Source organism: Globicephala melas, chromosome 15 (genome assembly GCF_963455315.2).
Source record: "Globicephala melas chromosome 15, mGloMel1.2, whole genome shotgun sequence".
NCBI classification, from domain to species: Eukaryota; Metazoa; Chordata; class Mammalia; order Artiodactyla; family Delphinidae; genus Globicephala; species Globicephala melas.
Window position 1 is genome coordinate 3,794,516 of NC_083328.1, and position 18,968 is coordinate 3,813,483.

At 55.8% G+C, this 18,968-nt stretch overlaps 2 protein-coding genes across 4 annotated transcripts in view; both read right to left on the bottom strand.

Annotated features, from left to right (window-relative positions):
- The window catches only part of TNRC18 (trinucleotide repeat containing 18), an 81,489-nt gene extending 69,303 nt beyond the window's left edge, over nt 1-12,186 (bottom strand). For all 3 annotated transcript variants that reach the window (XM_030846577.2, XM_030846575.2, XM_030846571.2), the window contains exon 1: nt 12,000-12,186. In XM_030846577.2, coding sequence (XP_030702437.2) covers nt 12,000-12,186 — 187 coding nt within the window. The remainder of the gene's footprint in view (nt 1-11,999) is intronic.
- Nucleotides 12,187-12,236: 50 nt separating this feature from the next.
- Nucleotides 12,237-18,968, bottom strand: part of FBXL18 (F-box and leucine rich repeat protein 18) — a 92,459-nt gene continuing 85,727 nt past the window's right edge. Inside the window, exon 5 of the mRNA XM_060284378.1 lies at nt 12,237-12,432. Within this exon, the coding sequence (XP_060140361.1) occupies nt 12,237-12,432 (196 nt within the window). The remainder of the gene's footprint in view (nt 12,433-18,968) is intronic.

Genomic DNA, 18,968 nt, shown 5'->3' on the forward strand with positions numbered 1-18,968 from the left:
AGCCAGGGCAACCTTCAAGATCAAGAATAACGTGGGAAGACTTAGGCTATCAAATACCAGTAATGCAGCTGGTGTGATACCGGCACATGGGTACACGAAAAGGCCTATGGCGACAGGACGGTTTGGAAACAGGCCCACCACTGCACGGGGTAGAAAAAGGATGGTCTTTTCAATAAACACTGCTGGTCCACTTGGACACCCATACGGGAAAAGCCATGAATCTTGACCCCCCCCTACTTCACACCATACCTAAAAATCCCTTCCAGGTGCACTGCAGAAAGGCAAAAGGCAAAAGCTTCTAGAAGAAAACACTGGAAAATTCCTTCGCGACCCAAGGGCAGCCAAAGCTTTCTTAAAGACCACATTAGAAAGCACTGACCATAAAAAAAAAAAAAAAAAGCACTGACCATAAAGATAAGACTGATATACTGAAGTACATGAACATTAGGAATGTCTATTCATCACATGACGCCATTAGGAGAATGGAAATGTGAGCCACCTCGTGGAGAAAGATCTGTGCCCCACTGAAGAGCTTGTATCCAAAATATATAAAGAACGCCTGAGAATCAACAAGCAAAAGGCAGACACCACGATGTAAAAACAGGCAAGATGCAACAGGAGAGTGGCAAATAAGGACGTCCAAGTGTCCAGTAAATCCATGACAAGGTACTCAGCCTCATAAACCATGGAGGAAATGCGAATGAAAACTTCTGCACACCCACCAGAAGGGTTAACGTGTCAAAAAGGAAAAAAGGACAATATTAATACATGGTCAGAGGGAGCATAAATTAGTACAACCATTCTCAAGGAGTTTGGCAGAATCTAGAAACCTTTCTGACCCAGCAATGCCCTCGCAGGTCTGCGTAGAAAGATCGCAAATTGGAATTCAAAGATCTTCTCACCAGTAATCGCCAAAACTGGAAAATAACCCAAATGTCCAACAAGAGCTGGATAAACAAATTGTTACGTTCTCACAGGCGGCAACCCCTTCAGCAAGGAGAAGGCACTACAGCGACCAGGGCAGGATAAATCTCACAAACTCACACCCAAGAGAACACACTATATGCTTCCACAAACGTGAAGGGGCACCAACAGACAATTCAAAGCAGGTGATTTAAACCAGGTTGGGGTCACCTTGGGACAGGGTGACAGAACAGGGCACCTGGGTTTCCTTCTTAACCTGGTTGATTCCGTTTGTGGAAAAAATAACCAAACTGTACGTTTATGATCTCTGCTTACTTCTGTGTGTCCTTTAAGCCCCAATAAAAAAATATCCTTTAAAAAACTGAGCGCAGAGGGAGGCCAATCTGAACACAGGCATGAGTAATTTTCATGGAACTCTCACATTGACAAAATTTGCAAAAACAAAAACAAGTAAATAAATAAAAATGAGCCCAGAAAGGAAAAGAGAAAGAAAAATTCTCATTCATACCCCATCTCTCCCCAGCCCCTGGCTTTCTCGCCAGAGAGCTCAGGTCTGGCCCCTAGATCCCACACTTCCTGGCTGTGTGACCTTGGGGAGGTGACACAACCTCTCTGAGCCTTACTTTCCTCTCAAGTAAAATCGGGAGTTCGCTGGTGGTCTAGTGGTTAGGATTCCGGGCTTTCACTGCTGTGACCCAGGTTCAGTCCCTGGTGGGGAAACTGAGATCCCGCCAGCTGCAAGGTGTGGCCAACAAAAATAATAATAATAAAATAAAGCTCTCACCTTTAAAAGTAAAGTAAAATGAAGGGCAGACAAGAAAGGAAAGAAACTGTGCCTGGGGCCGTGCCTGTGTCCTCCGCTTCATGGCACTCCCCTCTCCCCGAGGAAGGTGACACAAGAAGACAGACCAGCAAGGCTGAGGGACAGAGCTAGAGGGTGGGGGGCTTACTTCGCACATTCTTGGTGCTGTGACTGGGCCACAGGAGCTGTGGCCACTGCCAACGTCCCCAAGCTCCCATCCGTGCGGTACACGTGGCTGAGAATCTTGAGCTGCAGAGGTTCTTCCTCTGAGCTAAGCAGAGGCTCAGAAGCCACCAGGCCAGATTGATCTGCCCCGCCCACCTACGAGGGGAGGGGTCCAGCTGGGCCCGAGGGCTGGCCCGAGGGGCTTTATTCCTCCAGCTCCCTCCTCCAGGCTAAGTGCTACCTCCAGCCTCCCTCCCCTCCCGCTGGAGCCAGCCCTCACCCCAAGACGGTTGGATCCCAGCAGGCACCTTTCAGCCGCCCAGACCTCCCAGCTCCTCCCCAGCAGAGGTCACAGCAAGAGAAGGGCGATCTGGGTTTAACTCCAGCCCCTCCCCCAGCCCAGAATCTGGGCCCCCTGTAGGCCAGGACTTTGCCTTGCTCCCACCAGACACCCAGACCACAAAGTAGGTGCTCAAATCTAAATAAAGGGGATCCCAAGGCAGCCCAGAGCGGTCAAGGCCTCAGCCTTGCCAATGATATGCAAATGCATCCACCCCGGCCTCGCCCCAGGGCTCCAGACTTTCTCAATTCTAAAGCAATTACAGAGGATTTCCCCATTGATTTCTCTTCCCCCTAAAGGAGGTCCTGGCCTAGAGGAAGTAGAGATAGGGATGGAGGGAGGGCCTTCTAGGAACTAGGGGCCCAAAACAGGGCAGTGTCCTAGTGGGAAGGCAGAGACAGAGAGGAACCAGGTCTCTCCGGCACAGGGCCAGGGGAGGAGAGGCAGACGGCTCCCAGGGCACTGAGATCTAGTAGGACAAATCCTTTCCCAGAGGACTTCCCTGGCGGTCCAGTGGTTTAGACTCCACGCATCCACTGCAGGGGGCACCGGTTCGATCCCTGGTTGGGGAACTAAGATCCCGCATGCCAAAAAAGGAAAGAAAAGAAAAAAATCCTTCCCCAGGTGTCAGAACACTCACAAAAATGGCAGTAACACGGTTTTAAAAGGAAACATTTCTGCGCATGAATGGAACCCTTGAGGGTCTTAGGCTGGATTCTCAGGGCTGGTGTGGGGACCAAAGTGAAAATGGGATCTGAGTACAAATCCTCATCCTTAAAAGGTACACTCAGCTCTTGGAAGAGGGGCGGCCAAGTTTAAACTCCCTGGAGGCTGTTAACAGGACTCCAGCCTGGGAGACTGAGGAAGACAGAAAGGAAGACCTACAGACACTGTCAGAAACTTCCACAATGGTCAGCAAGTCCCCCCCTTGGATCCCAGTCTCATCAGCTTGTTAGCGCCTCTTTCTTAAATATGAAGGGACACCAGAGAACCAGCCAGACCCCTGCAGAGTCTCCAACGTGAAAGACAAATGAACAAAAAAGACCCAGAGGAACAGAGACCATGCCTGAGAGAAGAAAACTCCAGAAAAAAGTATAATATCCTGCAAGTGATGAGAACTAATGTATCCATGAAACAAGAACAGGGTGCGACTGAAAAAATAAAAGGACTTGCCTAGTGGCACAGTGGTTAATAATCCACCTGCCAATGCAGGGAACACGGGTTCAATCCCTGGTCCTCGTCCGGGAAGATCCCACATGCCACGGTGCAACAAAGCCTGTGCGCCACAACTACTGAAGCCCACGCGCCTAGAGCCCGTGCTCTGAAACAAGAGAAGCCGCTGCAATGAGAAGCCCGCGCACCGCAACAAAGAGTAGCCCCGCTCGCCACAACTAGAGAAAGCCCACGGGCAGCAACAAAGACCCAACGCAGCCAAAAATAAAAACAAACGAATATTTTAAAAAAAGAGAGGAGCATCCAGATTATAAGACAGAGCTCCTAGATATTAAAAATATGACAACTTAATTAAAAAATCAAACTGCACAGTTAGAAGACACAATTGAGACCATCTAGAAAGCAGAAGAAACAAAGAGATGGAAAATAGCAAAGAAAGTAGAAGAAAAGTAGATGATCATTCTAGGAGATCCACTATCTAACAGAGGCGCTAGAAAGAATAGCAAAAATGGTGAGACGCAAACCATAAAATACCAATAAAATTAATAGTAATTCAAAAAGTCTGCATTTAAAATGTAAAAGGTAAGTACTATTACTCATTTCACAAAAGAAAAAACTGAAGCTTACAGAGTTAGGTAACATGTCCAAGGCCATGTGGCAAGTGGAAGAGCATGTTTAAGACTTTCAGAGCCAGTGCTCTATAACTATTACGTGGTTCTAGAAGATTTTAGGCGTTTGTAAAAGGGAAGACAAAAAGTTCACGTGCAAAGATCAAGAATCAAGATAACATCACAGCCTCAGAAGCTGCACTGGAATTTGGAAGGTGATGTTGCAGTTCCTCCAATGATTTCCAAGGTGCCCGTCAAGCCTGAAGGTAAAATAAAGGCATCTTCAGGTACACTAGGCCTCAAAAAAATTGCCTTCTGTGTATCCTTTCACAGAATGCTACTGCAAGATATGCTCCACCAAAACAAGGAAAGCAGGAAAGAGGAAGGAATGAGAATCGGGAAACAGGAGATGCAACACAGCACAGAGGGACAGTGAGTCTGAACAGGCCCAGCCACCAGGCAAACCAGACTAGAGAAGGAAGAAGAAAAACTGCAGGAAGGAAATCTCCAAGAGGAGAAAGACGCAGCTCATCCAACAGATCTAACCAAATGAGAACTATACCAAGAGATGAGAGGACAGAGATTCTAAGAAATCCCTGCAAATGGGGGGGAAAAAGAGGCAATTAATAACTCAAGGAAATAAAGAAATGAATTTTATTGTATCACTTGGCTCAAATACAAACATTTACAGATCCAAAGCCATAATAATAAAACTGATCTAAACAAAATTGTATTTCGGGAATTCCCTGGCGGTCCAGTGGCTGGGACTCTGTGCTTTCACTGCCGAGGGTCCAGGAGGGCCCAGGTTCAATCCCTGGTGGGGGAACTAGGATCCCACAGGCTGCGTGGCACGGCCAAAACAAAAAGCAACACAACAACAAAACAAAACTGTATTCCACAAATATTGGGAGGAGAGAGGAAGGAGGAATGGGGGTGGGGGATGGCGTGAGGCAACAACGACAAGCAACGTTTACTAAGTGCTTCTTATTTTCTAGATACTGTTCTAAATGCTTTACGTGTATTAATGATTTAATCCTCATAACAATCTCATGAAGTAGATACTATTGTTATCCCCATTTTACAGATGAGAAAATCAAGGTAGGAGAGGTAAAGAAACTTGCCTACGGTCTCACACTAATAAATGGGAGAGTCAGGATAGAGACTTGGATGGTCTATGCAAAATCCACATCTTCTATAAAAGTCAATAAAGAATCTCAAAATCTAAAAAATAACTAGCAGTAGACGCAGGGGATTGCAGAAAAATAGGGATGAAAAGGCCAAAAAAGAAAAACGCCAAGAGAATTTAAAGGGGGCATCAGGAATGGGGAGACAGGAGGCAAGGGATTGCTGGTTCTCCTTATAATCCTGCTAACACCATCTGACTTTTTAAACGACACCTAACTTTAAAGTTTATACTCTGCATAAAACAGAAGTGTATACTTTCACTAGGTGAATTTTACAGGATGCAAAGCATTCCTCAATAAAGCTTAAAAAAATGAGGGAAAAAAAGTGCTTAAGATGCAGGCACAGGGACTTCCCTGGCAGTCCAGTGGTTAAGAATCTGAGCTTCCAGTGCAGGGGGCACGGGTTCAATCCCTGGTTGGGGAACTAAGATGCAGAGCGGGTGGGGGTAGAGGGGATGGAGGGGATGCACGCTCAATTAGGTACTACTATTTACTCACCAGAATGAATAGAATTTAAAGCAACTGACAATATCGCGTGCTGGGAAGACAGGGAACGGATCGCACAATGGTGCGACCACTGGAAAGCTCACAGCTACATAAGCTGAACCTACACATACTCTGTGACCCACCAATTGCAGTCCTAGATACTATCTACACGGCCAAAGAAACGTGTACCTACATGCACCAAAAGGGCACGATCATACCAGCACTATTCATAGCAAACACTGGAAACAACCTAAATGTCCATCAACAGACAGGAGTGATGTGAACTGCGCCGTATTCACGCGGTGGAATACTATACAGCAACCAGAAATCAGTTTCACACCTCAGATACGGATGAATCTTACACGCTGGTGTGAGTGAAAACAGCTAAAAATCAAAAAGGACAGGCTGCATGACTCCATTCACAGAAAGTTCAAATACAGGAAAAACTAATCTAAGGTAACAGAAATAAGAATGAAGTTGGGTGTGGGGTGGATGGTGACCAGGAGAGAGCAGAGGGAACCTTCTGGATGCGGGAAACGTTCTGATCTTGAGCTGGCTGGTGGTGACATCAGTGTGTTCATTTTGTAAAACTGCAAATACGGACCACTCAGGATTGAAGCGTTTCACAGAGTATCCATTTCACCAGAAAAGGAGAATAATAAAAATAATGGGTTCCAGTTGGCACCCTGGAGTCTAAGGAGCCCGTGGACCATACAAAGGGGCTACGTACACAATTTCAGAGGTCCTCAGAGAGGACCAGACTAGAGCCAGGGATTCGTGAGTCACTGGTTAAGGACAATTTTAATTACAGCCATCACTTTTACTGTAACTTTTGCACAGGGCTATTCGTACGCTAGGCACTTCAGTACCATTAATGGACCCATTTCACAGATAAGAAAATCTAGGCTTAGAGTCATCACCCAGTAAGTGGAAGAGCAAAATCCGACCTCAGCCCCGAGGCCCTCCTGCCCCCGGCAGTTATCTGGAGATTGCAAGATGAACCTAAGCTGGTGCATAAGGCCCAGAACATGCAAAATTATTACTGAGAGTGTGTGAAGCAGGTTTTTTATTCTGGGCTGAGGGTCCATCACTTTCATTAGCTCATAAAAGAACCTGGGATGCAGATGGTGAATGCCTTCACGGCATGCAAAGATGGTTTGTTTTCGTGATTCCGATCAAATGGCCTTGATTTCCTCCAAAGTCAGATGCCAGGCCTCTACGGGCAGCTGGCGTGGCAAGGACCCTAGCCCTGAGGGCCAAGACTGGCCACTGGCCAGGGGTCCCCACTGCCCCTCGGGAGGCCCAAGACCTGTCCTGAGCAGCAGCTCCCACAGGTGCCTTCAAAAGCTGGGCTGGGAAGTAAAGGACAGGTGAGGTTCATGATGGGGGTAGATTCTGGGTGAAAGACAGGACCCCACGTGACCAAAGACAGGGCTCTAAGGGACCAGGTGGCAGTTACGTGAGATCAGACTGCAGACTGGTCCACGCCAGGAGCCAAGATCACCCCAACCTGGCCACATCCAGATCAAGAACGCTCGATCACCAGCTTCTCCTCAAACCTGTTCCTCCCCATTCCTCCAGAAGTAGCACTGACCAAAAATCCATTTGCTGTCCTCCTCATCTGCCCCTCCACATCGATCTCGGCAGCCCCACCTCCACAAGACACGAAACCCTGGCCACCTCCAGCCTCCCTCCCTGGTCACTATCACCTCCCCGACAACCTCCTCACCACGGACAAGTTCCCTCTTCCCTCCCGTCTACCGATCTCCAGCAATCCAGATTAATTTTGTTAAATGCCCATTTGGAAATCATTTCAAACTCAAAGTCTGAAACAGTCCAACTAGCAAATAGTCCAACTGCCATATGACCTTCCCCAGGTTCGGCAGTTGTGAACTGCTTTCTCACCCTACGTGTGACAGGGTGAGAAGCCGATTTATTGGAAATCAGTTGATTTATCGTTGTCTCCCACGTCTAAAGATTTTAGATATTGTTTTTTTTCTTTTCCTGAGCCATTCCTGAGAGTACTTGCATTCATCAAGTCCCCTGCCCCTAAACGTTTCAGTGTTCTTACTTCGCAAGAGCAAGGACGTTCTCTTACATAATCACATTACCGTGATCAACTTCGTGAAACCTGATATTCACTTGATACTATCGGCGAACCTACAGTCCATATTTCAATTCTGTCAATTGCCACAGTGATGTTCTTTAGAGCAATTTCTCCCCTGATCCGAGATCCAATCGAGGGCTATATATGGCCTTTTTGCTGTCAGTTTTTTCATCTCCTTCAACCAGGAACAGTTCTCAGCCTTCGTCTTGCATGCCACTGACATTTTTTAAGAGTCCAGACTAGTTCTGTAAAATGTCCCTCAATTTGAGTCACTCCCTCCATTTAAAACCCTGCCTTCTCATTCCTCAGAGTTTGAAATTCCAAGACCTCATTACTGGCCTTCAGGGACTTACAGGGTCCCACACTCCCCCCTCCCCCTCCCCCCTCCCCTCCCCCTCCCCCTCCCCCCAGCTCCGGCCATTCTCAGGGCTCACAGCCCCTCACCACTCTGGCCAAAAAAGTCCCTCGGTATTTTCTTTCCTTCACAGCCTATCTCTCTCTTTAAAATGACTTCCTTCGCTGACTTATGTTTACTGCCTGGCCCCCACACACTAAGATGGGAGCTCCAATGACGGCAAAGATTTTTCTGTGTTTGGTCGCCGCCGATTCCCAGGGCCAGAGCAGTGCCTGGCACACAGGAAGCACTTGGAAATCCTTTGCTGAGTAAATGAACAAGTGAGGAAAGAAGACAGTGCTGAGGCTGAGAGCTAAAGAACCAGGAGGCTCAGAGAGCCAGGGGGCTGTGGAGGCCCTTCCAGATTCTAGAACATTCCCCAGGCCTCCCCTATGCCTCTGCCCTGACAAGGATGCGCCCAGCAAATCTCCCTTGAGGATCGCATCCCTCCACCAGCCAGTCCCGCTGATTAATCTTCTTAAATCAATCTCAGGAGGCTGACTGGATTCCAGAGATAGAGCTGATCAGACCCTGGAGAAGGCCCACGGCCCGCTATTGTCCACTGGCCGGTCCAAAGTGCAGGGCCTCCCCATTCTGACCCTGGGTTCCCACCCCCCATTCACATATCCTCCAGGGGCCAGCCCAGGGTGTGGGGTCAGGGAGAATAAACATCCAAGCACAAAATCCTGCTAACAGCTCTTTAATTGCAATGGTGAGGGCAACTGAGTCCAGGCCTCCCAACCCCAGAACAGAGGAGCAGGTCGACCAGGCGTTTGTCACTTACTTGCCCATTTCACCGACTGCTGTGAATATTTTAGGGCTCACACACCTATCGATACTCAAGATCACTGGAAAGGTAACCGGGACCCTCTATCCCAAACCCCATTTATTCCTGATTTCACCTCCTCTTCTGCAGAGGAAGGAACCATCCCTCTGCACCCGGATCCACGATGCAGAAAGCTGTCTCCCAACCCCCCTGTCAATACCTGCTTGAATAGGGTCCCAGCCACCCCCCCACAGCCAGGGTCCCTTCCAGCTGTGAGCCCTCCTGGGGGCAGCTCCCTCTGCCTTGGAAAGCTGGATTCACCCGGAGTTCCCGCCCACGCTGGAGTCCAGAGGTAACTCGGCCTCTCCAGCTGTGTGACCTGAGGCAAATAGCTCAGCTTCTCCAGGCTTCCCAGTACAAGCATAAACAAAGATGCGGCTGATAACGTTGGCGTGACTTAGGGAGCTGACAGCCAAGAAGGTGATGCGCCTTGGAAGCGGAAAATTTAGCACCTGCACCCCGCAAGAAAGGCGGGGACGGGTGCTGGGTTGAGAAATTTGTAAGCCTGCCCCGCCCCAAGCAGTGAACGGGGAGCAGTTCCCCACCGCCTGGCTAATGCGATGAGCACCAGGCTTGGTCTGGGCGTTGGCCCAGGGTCTGGGGGTCCCTAGGTCTCAGTGCGGCCACTCGACCGGCGGGGAGCAAGAGGCAGCGTCAACCCCCCACCCTTCCCTGCTGGGTGAGCGAGCACCGGCCTGAGTGGCGGCGCTTCCCGCGCCCGGCTGCTCTTTCCTCCATGACCTCAGCCGCCAAGCACGCAGAACTCAGGCAGGTCCTAACTCACAAAGTGCAGGCACAGGCCTCTGCGGCCACCTCCCGCTGCTTCCTCGTCCTGCCTGCCCCTCCCCCGAGTCCCTTCCCCCCCCCCGTGCCTCAGCCTCCCCATCCACCTAATGGGCATTAGGGGGCCTGGCTGCTGCGCTTGGGCTCGGCGCGGCCCTGGCCCCCTTGAGCGGTGGCTGTTTCCCCGGCTGCTTCTCATTAGAATACTTCGCCGCCGCCAGGCCCCAGCCAGATTGGACACCGGGAGTCCGCGGCGCCCTCTCGCAGACTCTCGGAAGGCGAGTGAAGGCCCTGCCAGCCAGAGTGACTGGGGTCTCACTTCTAGGCCACAAAACCCTGCCACCTCTCCGGGCCGGGCCAAGCGACCTTAAGGGCGCAAACACAAAAATGACCGCGGCCTCTGGGCGCGCGCAAAAGGGAACAGCCCGACAGGCCCTTTGTACCCCAGGGCCGCCCCCCAGCCCTTCCTCTAGGGTCTCCGGCACCCCTCCCTCACCGGAAGCGCACCACTTGGGAGAAAACCCTAGCCCTCGGCGTGGCCGGCCGGGCAGAGCTCCTGGGGGACACTGGCACCCCAAGGCCACGACCCGGTCCTCGACCCCCCCCCCCGGGCAGGCGGGGATCTTCGCGCTCCCGGCCCCCCCCCGACCCCGTGCGTGCCCCTCCCCCGCCTGGCGCCTCACAAAGGCCCTTTGTCCCGCCGAGCCCTGGGACTCTGGTTCCTGAAAAGTTCCAAGAACAAAATCAAAGAGAGGGGCAAAAACAGCGAGTGCTGCCGAGCGCGCTGGGTCGGTGCGGCAGGGCCAAGGCGGCTGCTGCGGCCCAGAGCTGTCCCCTCCAAGACCCCAAGGCCAAGGGAGCGTCGGGAGCTCCCCGAGAAATCACAGGAATCCCAGACTACGCTTTGTTGTGCAAGAGGTGGATTTTTTTTTTTTTTTTTGCGGTACGCGGGCCTCTCACTGCTGTGGCCTCTCCCGTTGCGGAGCACAGGCTCCGGACGCGCAGGTTCAGCGGCCACGGCTCACGGGCCCAGCCTCTCCGCGGCATGTGGGATCCTCCCGTACCGTGGCACGAACCCGTGTCCCCTGCATCGGCAGGCGGACTCCCAACCACTGCGCCACCAGGCAAGCCCGAGGTGGATTTTTTTTTAAGTTGAAGCGTGGGACGCCAGGCACAAAGCTGGAGGCAGCCGGGGGAGGAGGAACCGGGTTTTCTGCGGCGGCCGAAGGCAAGTCTGGAGGTCCCCGCGTCTCCCTTCCCACCCCGCCGGACTGGAGCGGCCGAGGCCCGCGTGGGGCAATCTTCTCCCTCTCCAGTGTGGCCCCCACCGAGCCTGGGCAGCCCCTCTCGGGAAACGGCAGAAGCCGCCGGGCCTTCTCGGACACCTCCTCCCGCGCTTCCATGTCAGACCCATGGTGTTCCCTCCGCCGATCGTGCCCCGCGGATCCGCTCCTGCGCCACTTCCTTCCCCTAGCTTCGGGCTGGCGACTGCCCAGGATCTGCATCCCTGCCTTCCCGCAGGAAAACAAGGGGTCCCCGGGGCCGGGGTTGCTGCCCTCCTTCCCGGGGGTGTGTGTGGGGGGTGGGATGAGGGGTCTCCCGAGGGCCGCCGGCCGCCCGCCCCCCGGAGGCCGCGTTCCCAGGGCTGGGGTCTTCGTCCGTCCGCACCCTCAGGCGCCGGGGCTGGCTGGAGACCCCGCACGAGAGTTAAGAAGCTAAGGAACGAACCCAGGCCCAGGGCGCCTGAAAAAACATTTGCCACGAAAACTATTCCGGCTCTGGGAGCAGATGTCTCAAAGGGTATGGAGTTGGTCTGTTCTTTTCTCGCCCAGATTTTGAAAACTCCAGCCCAGGCTCGAGTTGCAGGAGCCCGGGGTTTGGAATAGCCCCTGGTGGCTCCGGTTTCGGCAGACTCGAGCGCCTTGGGAGGGCCCGAAGCGCCGGGGAAGGCAGCTGAGTCGCGCGCCCCTCTCCACCGGAGCCTCCAGACTGGCCTCTGCCCCGGGCCCAGGGGTCTCCCCGGCCCGGGAACTGAGCCTGCCGGCAACCCATGGGCACCCAGTGGACCGGCCGAGGGAGAAGGAGGGGCCGAATCCCCGTTGCGAACGCCGGGGGTGGGGGGGGGAACGGACCTAGCACTTTCCCCGGGCCTCCCTCCCAGGATCCCGAGGAGACTACTGGGGGCGGGCATCGCGCAAGGCACTTACCCGGGTGCGGGTGGAGGTTGAGGCCGGCCATGTACTTCCCGGGCGGCAGCGCGCCGGGCAAGCCTGAAGCGGGCAAGCGTCCGGCCGTGGCGGCGCCCACGCGGTGACTGTCCATGGCCAGGCCGGACAGCAGCGGCGGCGGGGGGCCGTGCACAGACCGCGGGGGCCCGAAGTCTCGGCCATCCATCCTCCGCGGGAGTGCCGCGGCCAGCCCCCCACCCGGCCCGCGGGCCTAGTTCAGTGGGACCTAAAAGTTCGGCCTCGACGTAGTCCCAGAGTCCTCGGGCGGCGGGGGCTCCGCGGCGTGCATGGCGGCGGCGGCCAGCGGGTCTTGCGCTCGGCGGCGGGCCTGCGGCCCGAGGCGCACAGACGGCCGGTGGTGGAGCCCCTCCGGGCGGCCAGGCGGAGCTGCGCGAGGCGGCGCACAAGGCGTCTTGGCGGGGAGAGGAGACGGGCCGCGGAAGAAACAGAAGGGGGAAAAAGAAAAAGGAGGGGAAAAAAGAAACAAGTTCAGAAAGTCGTCTATGCCGTTCGGGGTCGGGGGCTGCCGATGTGGTGGCCAGAAATGAAATCGGGAGTAGCCCCTTTTCCATAAAAAGTTAAATTCCATGCTCCTTCCTTCGGCGGCATCGGGCTCACGGGCAACGGCTCAAAAGGTGGCCGGTGGCGCGCTACGCCCCAGCCCCAGACTCTGCCTCGGCAGCTCACGGGTGCTCCCGAAACTGGGGAAGGCCCCTCGGCCGCGCCCCGAGCGCGTCAATACAAACCTCCGAAGTGTGTTGGATTCCTGGGCGTCACATGCTCCGGGGTTTCAAACAGTGAAACCTTTCCATGAGCAGTTCGAAATGTCTCCCTAAACACTATGTAACTATCTTATCTGGAAAGTTTAATACTTAACCTTTGGGAGCCCTGTCTCCCTTTTCTGAGTTTGGTTCCCCTGAGCTCGCCCCGAGCCTCGGAATTAGTAGTTTTTTCATGAAAGAGGGTGCTAAGCGGGTTTATTATTTTTAAAGAGACTCATCGCCCCCTCGTGCCACCCCCCTCGGGCCACTGTGAGTCGCAGAGCCTAAGTCCGAAGAGCCGAGACGTGGCATTCTCGCCCGAGGACTGGAAAGAATCCTTCAAAACAAGCTTTGGTTTCATTTTCCAGCGCCCTGGCCTGGGAATCCTGCGGCCCGAGGACGTGGCCTGGCGCGGGGAATTTGGGGGGCGTCAGAGGGGAAGGGAGAGACTCAAGGGTCTCGCTCCTACCCTAGCTTGCCCCCAACCCCAAAAATAACCTACAAAGAAAACCTTCGCGTCGCGGGCCGACCGAGGGGCGCCTCCCCCAGCGTTGGGCAAATCCCCCTGTAGTTCCAGTATAAAGCTGTTTATTTTAAAGATTTGCCGATTCCCGTGGGGGCGGGAGGCGGTCTGGGAGCCAACCCTGCCCTCGCTCTCCGTCTGCCCTCAGCAGCTCGGATTCCTGATTCCAAGAGGCCCGGGCGCTCCTAGAGCCACCGGTCAAGCCAAAGCCACCGGCTCCCGGGTGCCCGCCCTGCTCCCCGCGACCGGCGGCCAGGCCCCGGAGCTGCAGACCCTCTCAGCCGCAACCCCCCGGCGTCCTCCAGCCTCCCTCCCCAACTTTGCTAAGGATGCTTATTTTAACCCGGTTTGGGTTACAAACACCCCCTCCCTCCCTCGCTGCCTCCCATCAGGCTCTGGTTACCAGATCCGCGTTTACTTTAGAAAAATCTAAGATCGCCACATCCGAAGATACATGTCAGGCGATGAGCTTTCCGTGATTTAAAAAAAAAAAATTCTTTGTGTAGCTTTCTTTTAAAAGCCAGCGCTTCGGGTCATGCCCCAGCGCCCCACTTTGGGGAAGTCGGGGTGAAGCCCCCCGGAACACCCTTGCTCTGGTAGAGAAGCTGGCTCGGTCATCTGCGGGCTCTGCTGCGTTCTCTCTACTTTTCTTCCCCTCTTAAATGCAGTTAAAATGGCTGAATTCCGGCTTTTAATTAAAAACAGCCTATAATCGAAAACGTCTAGGCGTCCCTGGCTCCCCCACCGCCTGCCGGGAACCGAGAAGGGAACCGACGCCCCTCGGCCCGGTTGGGCGGGCTAGAGCAGGGCTGGGGGCTCAGGTGGGCGCCCGGGGCGCAGGGACTTGCCCCCACCCCTCCCGGGGCACCCCACCATGCCGGCCCTGGTCCCCCGATTCTATCCTCGGGAGCTGGAGAGCTGAGGGTATCCCCGGCGCACCCCGAGGGGGGAGGCGGGGTGGGGGGCCATCTGGAGAAGTTTGGAGACCATCGCGCCCGGCCAGGGGCAGGCGGGTGGCCCAGCGGCGTACCTGGCGCGGCAGGGCTCCCGGCTCCAGGCGACGGCGACTCCGGTGGCGGCCCCGGCTCCCGGCGCGGCTAGGCGCCCGTGCTGCCCGCCATCCCGCGGCCGCTGCTCCCCTTCGCCACCCGCAGCCGCCTCACACTTTTTGCCCGCCTTTCCTTTTTTTGGTAGAAAACCGCTCCCCGGGCCGAGCGCTCGGCGCGCCAACTCCTCCGCCCTCCCGCGGCCGGGCTCCCGCAGCCCCCGGAAAAGCCAGCTTTCCTCCCGCCGAGCTCCCCGCTTTTTAATAAAATCCAGGTAGCGCCGGTTTAAAGAATCCCAAATCTCCATATACAGCCCGGGATTGGAAAAGGTACATTACACAACCCCCCTTTCAAGTTCCTCTCGCTGGATCTAAAAAAAAAAAAAAAAAAAAAAGCCGCGGGGGGGCGGGAAAGGGGAGGGTGGGGGAGGGGAACACTCTACGGCGAAGAAACACGCATTGTTCCCGGGTGCCCGCCTCCCCCCCAGGCCTGCCCCCGGCCGCCACCCATTGGCCGCGCGCGCCGCCAATCACGCGCATGTAAACACCTTGGCCCTCAGCCATCCCTATAAAACCAATTACGGACCTAGGGGCTCCAGCAGTTTCTAGGCTCCCCTCGGTGGGGCTGAATGATCAAAACTGGTGGTGAGAATTTTTCCGGGCCGTTTCTAGGCAGCCCTCCCCCTCCACCAGCTCGGACCCCCCCCTTCCTCCTCCTCCTTTTTCCTCCCCCCTCCCCCAGCGTCTGGGCTGAGTGATCAAAATAGAGGAAGATGGTTGTCGCCGCAATCCAGGGCTTTGCAAGGCGCAGTTTAATGGGCCGCCTGTCAGCTTCCTGCTCGCAGGAGGAGGTGACAAGCCGAGCGAGCCGGGAAGAGCCAGAGGCCCGGCGGGCTGCACCCCGGGCCCGGGCCCCCGGCTCCCCACCTCCCCTGGGGCGCGCCTTCTACAACGCGCGGTGGAGACGCCAAAACGGACAAGGGCTGCTTTTTCCCTCCTCCCCCCACCCCACTTTAAAACAAAGCAGCGATTCATTCCCTCCCCGAACTGCGCGGTTGGGTGGGATGGGCAGGCGAGAAGGCGGTTTTCCTTGCCCCGGTCTGCGGGTTCCTCCCTGAAACGCGGTGTCAGATGGTTACTGATTAATATTTTGGAGAGGCCGCGGCGGCGGGCAGCGGGTGAGTCTCTAATCTCCTAAAAGGGGTTCCTATAGAAACGCGGGCCAGGGCGCGCCCCCCGCTCGGCCCCGGCCCGGGCTGCGGCGCTTTGCACCGCGCCCCTCCCCAAAGGCTCTCTTTGCGTGGGCGCTCCCCTCCCTTTCTCCCCCCACAAAAAAAAAATCAGAGCAGAAAAAAGGATTAGATCGGCTGAGCGCGAACTGACTCCCTCTCGATTCTGACATTTCAGCCTATTAGCATTTCTCCACGGGGCCTTCTGAAACCTATTAAAGTGTAATATTAAAAACCTCTTGGCTGGGGGCCTCTCTCGCCTTCCATCCGCCGTGCCCCCTCCAGGGAGGGCGAGACCGGGGGAAAAAAAAATCTGTTGAGCTCAGAGGAAGCAGCAGCCAAGCCCAAAAAGTGCTTGGCTGGCCGCGGCAGCCGGAGGGGGAGGGGAGCCCCAATCCCCCAGACTTTGTACTTTTATTTTGCGCTTTCAGCAAAATCCTTTCTGGGTTGAGTAGCCGAGAGCTGCCCGCGGCAACCTACTTGGCTGCGGGCACGAGGAGTGCGGATGCGGTCGGAGGGGCAGCCCTAGGGGCCCGCTCCCTCCGCAGCCCCGCAGGGACCCGTGCCCGGCTAGGCATTACGTACCCTCAAAAGGAAGCTTGGAGGGGCAGAAATCCTTGGCGATCCTGCCTCAGAGAGCAACCGCGGTGATTAGATTTTAATTAAAACTAGAGAAGCCCGCTCTTTCGCCCTGCGCTGCGGACTCAGCGTTTTCGCATCGTTTATTCTTTTTTTTTTTTTTAATCCATTTTTAAGGCAACTTTTCTGGAGGGGGGAAAAATGAGCTAGTTAGCGCCCATTCGTTCTATTTTCTTTTCGCCACTTTTAGAAAAAGAAGGGGGGTAGGCTTGGAGAGCGAACTGGGGGTGTCTAATTTAATTCCAGTATAAATTTGAGGAAAAAAGTTCAGCCTCTTGAGGGCAGTTTCAAGTTGCCCTTCCTGGAGCCTCCTGCGCTGGTTTCTAGGCTGCCCTCTTTTGGAAGCTGGAGCTCTGCGGGGCGGGGGTGGGGGGGAGGGAGGAGTGAGAAGGAAAGAAAGCCACGAAAATAGCCGGAGCCGAGGGGAACAAGCGGCGGAGCAGGGCACGCAGGTCTCAGTAGCGGCCGGGGCGGCGGGAGGCTCCCGTTGCAGCCCCGGGACGGCCAGAGCAAAGACGGAGAGGAGAGGGGGGTTAGAGAAAGGAGGTATTGTGTCTATGTGCCTTGGGGGAGGGGGGTGACGGCAGAAAATAAAGTAAATGCAGTTGAGCTGCACGAGGCTGCTGAAAGCCAAGACTGGGGAAGGGGCCGTGCGTGGGGTCGCACCCCGGGTGGGCGCAGAGTGTCCTCCAGTCTTATCCAGAGGCCTCTGTGGGTTCCTAGTAAGCCCTCCCACTCCCGAGCCCCCATCGCTCAGTATTCAGACCCCAGACACTGAACCTCCATTCCATTATCCCCTGTCCCGGGATCTGGAATGTTTTTCTTTGTTTTAATAGAGCTCAAGAAAAAAATATGTATGTTGAGAGAGTTGGGGTGGGGAATACAAAGGACTTGAAGGGTGGAAAAAACCAAAAGCCTATTTTTATAAATGTTTAATGTTTTCACTCCTGGATGCTCAAGACGCCGTAATTTTGACGGCGGGGTATGTGTGCCATAAATCATTTAGTTGCTAATAAAAATTCTGCCTGTTTGCCCTGGATTTGCCAATGGCGTTTGCATTTTCCAAGTGTGCGCCTGGATGGAGTGGCGAAGCAAGCCTGCATTTCATTAGGGCCGAGGTTCGGGGCAGGCGAGGCCCCCTCCCCCACCCATACCCCGGGTCTTTGTGGGCTGCAGCCCCCTTGCGTTCCCCTCCCTGCACATACCCGCACCCGCGCGAGCCGCTGCGCGGCCCTCCCGCCAGAGCTCGCCCGGGTGCAGGGCCTGGGAACGCGTAGGTGGCGGCGGCGGCTCCCGGTTCCCAGCCGCGCAGCGGGGCTCCCCGGACAGACCCTGCCCGGCAGTGCCGGTTCTTCGAGCTGCAGCTCGGGTGGGGGCGCGAGCCGGCTACTCCGAGGAGCCACCCGCCTCGGACGACCTACGCGCGTCCCGATCTTTGCCCCCTCCCGGCCCGCGCCCCGCTGCCCGGGTGCCCGCAGTCACTGGGCAAGCAGCGGCCGGGAGCCATCTTTAGGGCGGGGGACGGATCCCAAGCCGAGTGGTGGGCGCAGCCCAGGCTTCTTCCAAGACCCTCGCCATTCGTAGAGGGCATCGGGGACACCCCTGGCTGGGCTTCAGGGTCTGGGGAAAGAAACACCCTCCCCGCTTTGGCGGCCACAGAAACGTAAAAACCAGGCCGGGGCGCCCTGCGCGGAGCGGATAACGACGCGCAGCCCGCAGTCCTCCCGGGTCCCGCCGCCATCTTCCACTCCCTCCCCCCACGTATTTGTGTTTACTCGGCAAGATCCGGAGCCAAAAAGAGTGTGTTGACGCAGAGAGTGTGTGTGTGTGTGTGTGTGTGTGTGTGTGTTTTGTACTAGCTGGGTGGAAAATCGGCTGAAGGGGGGAACCTCCTTGCAACCCCAAACCTCAGTTCCCAGAGAACCCGCCCAAGCCAGCGCTTTTGTCCGCGGCCATCCTGGGCCGCCAGAAACGAGGCCTTTTGTATATTCCTAGGCCTCCAGCTCCGTGGACGCGGCCTGACTGACAAAATTATTTCGCTTTGTTTTAAAACCCAAGGACAGGCCAACCTTGGATTCAGCTCTCCCTGACTACGCCTTTGTCACTCGCGGGCTCGGTCCCCAGCGCCTCGGTCAATCCTGTCCTATTCAGGGCCGAACACGGCGCTCCCCGGAATCCTGGTGTGGCCGACCGCTTGGACGCGTTCTCCCCCACCCCCTTCCCCAGAAAAGAAACCCGCATCCTTTCCTAGGCGAGGACACCCGAGCCACCTCCACCCGTCGCCCCGAACGGCCCTTCGCGGTGGGGACCGAAATCCCCGCGCCTCCACCAGCCTCTCGGTGAAGGGAGCCCAGGGCATTCGCCGGCCTCGGCTGCCCGCTCGGGAAGCCGTGACGCTGTCTTTTAAGCGCCAGTTTCCAGGTTCCAGGTCCGACAACCAGGGAGCTCCTGGCCCGGGTGCCGCTAAAACCCGGAGAGGCCCCGCCCGGGAAAGCCAGGCTCGCCATCCCCTTGCTGGGACGGGCCCAGTCACGACTCAGCGCCGAGCCGAGATTCGGCCAGCGCAGCCGAGATGCGTCCCGACCCGCCAGAAAGACCCAGGACGCGGCGCCAGAGCCACGAAAGCCGCAGGGACCAGGGGGCACGGCGGGCAGAGCCTGGACCGAAGTGCGAGGCCCGGCCCCGGCAGATCCCGGCGGCTCTCGGCTCCGCCTCCGGCCCTGGCCTCTTCCCCGGCCGGGTCGGGTCTTC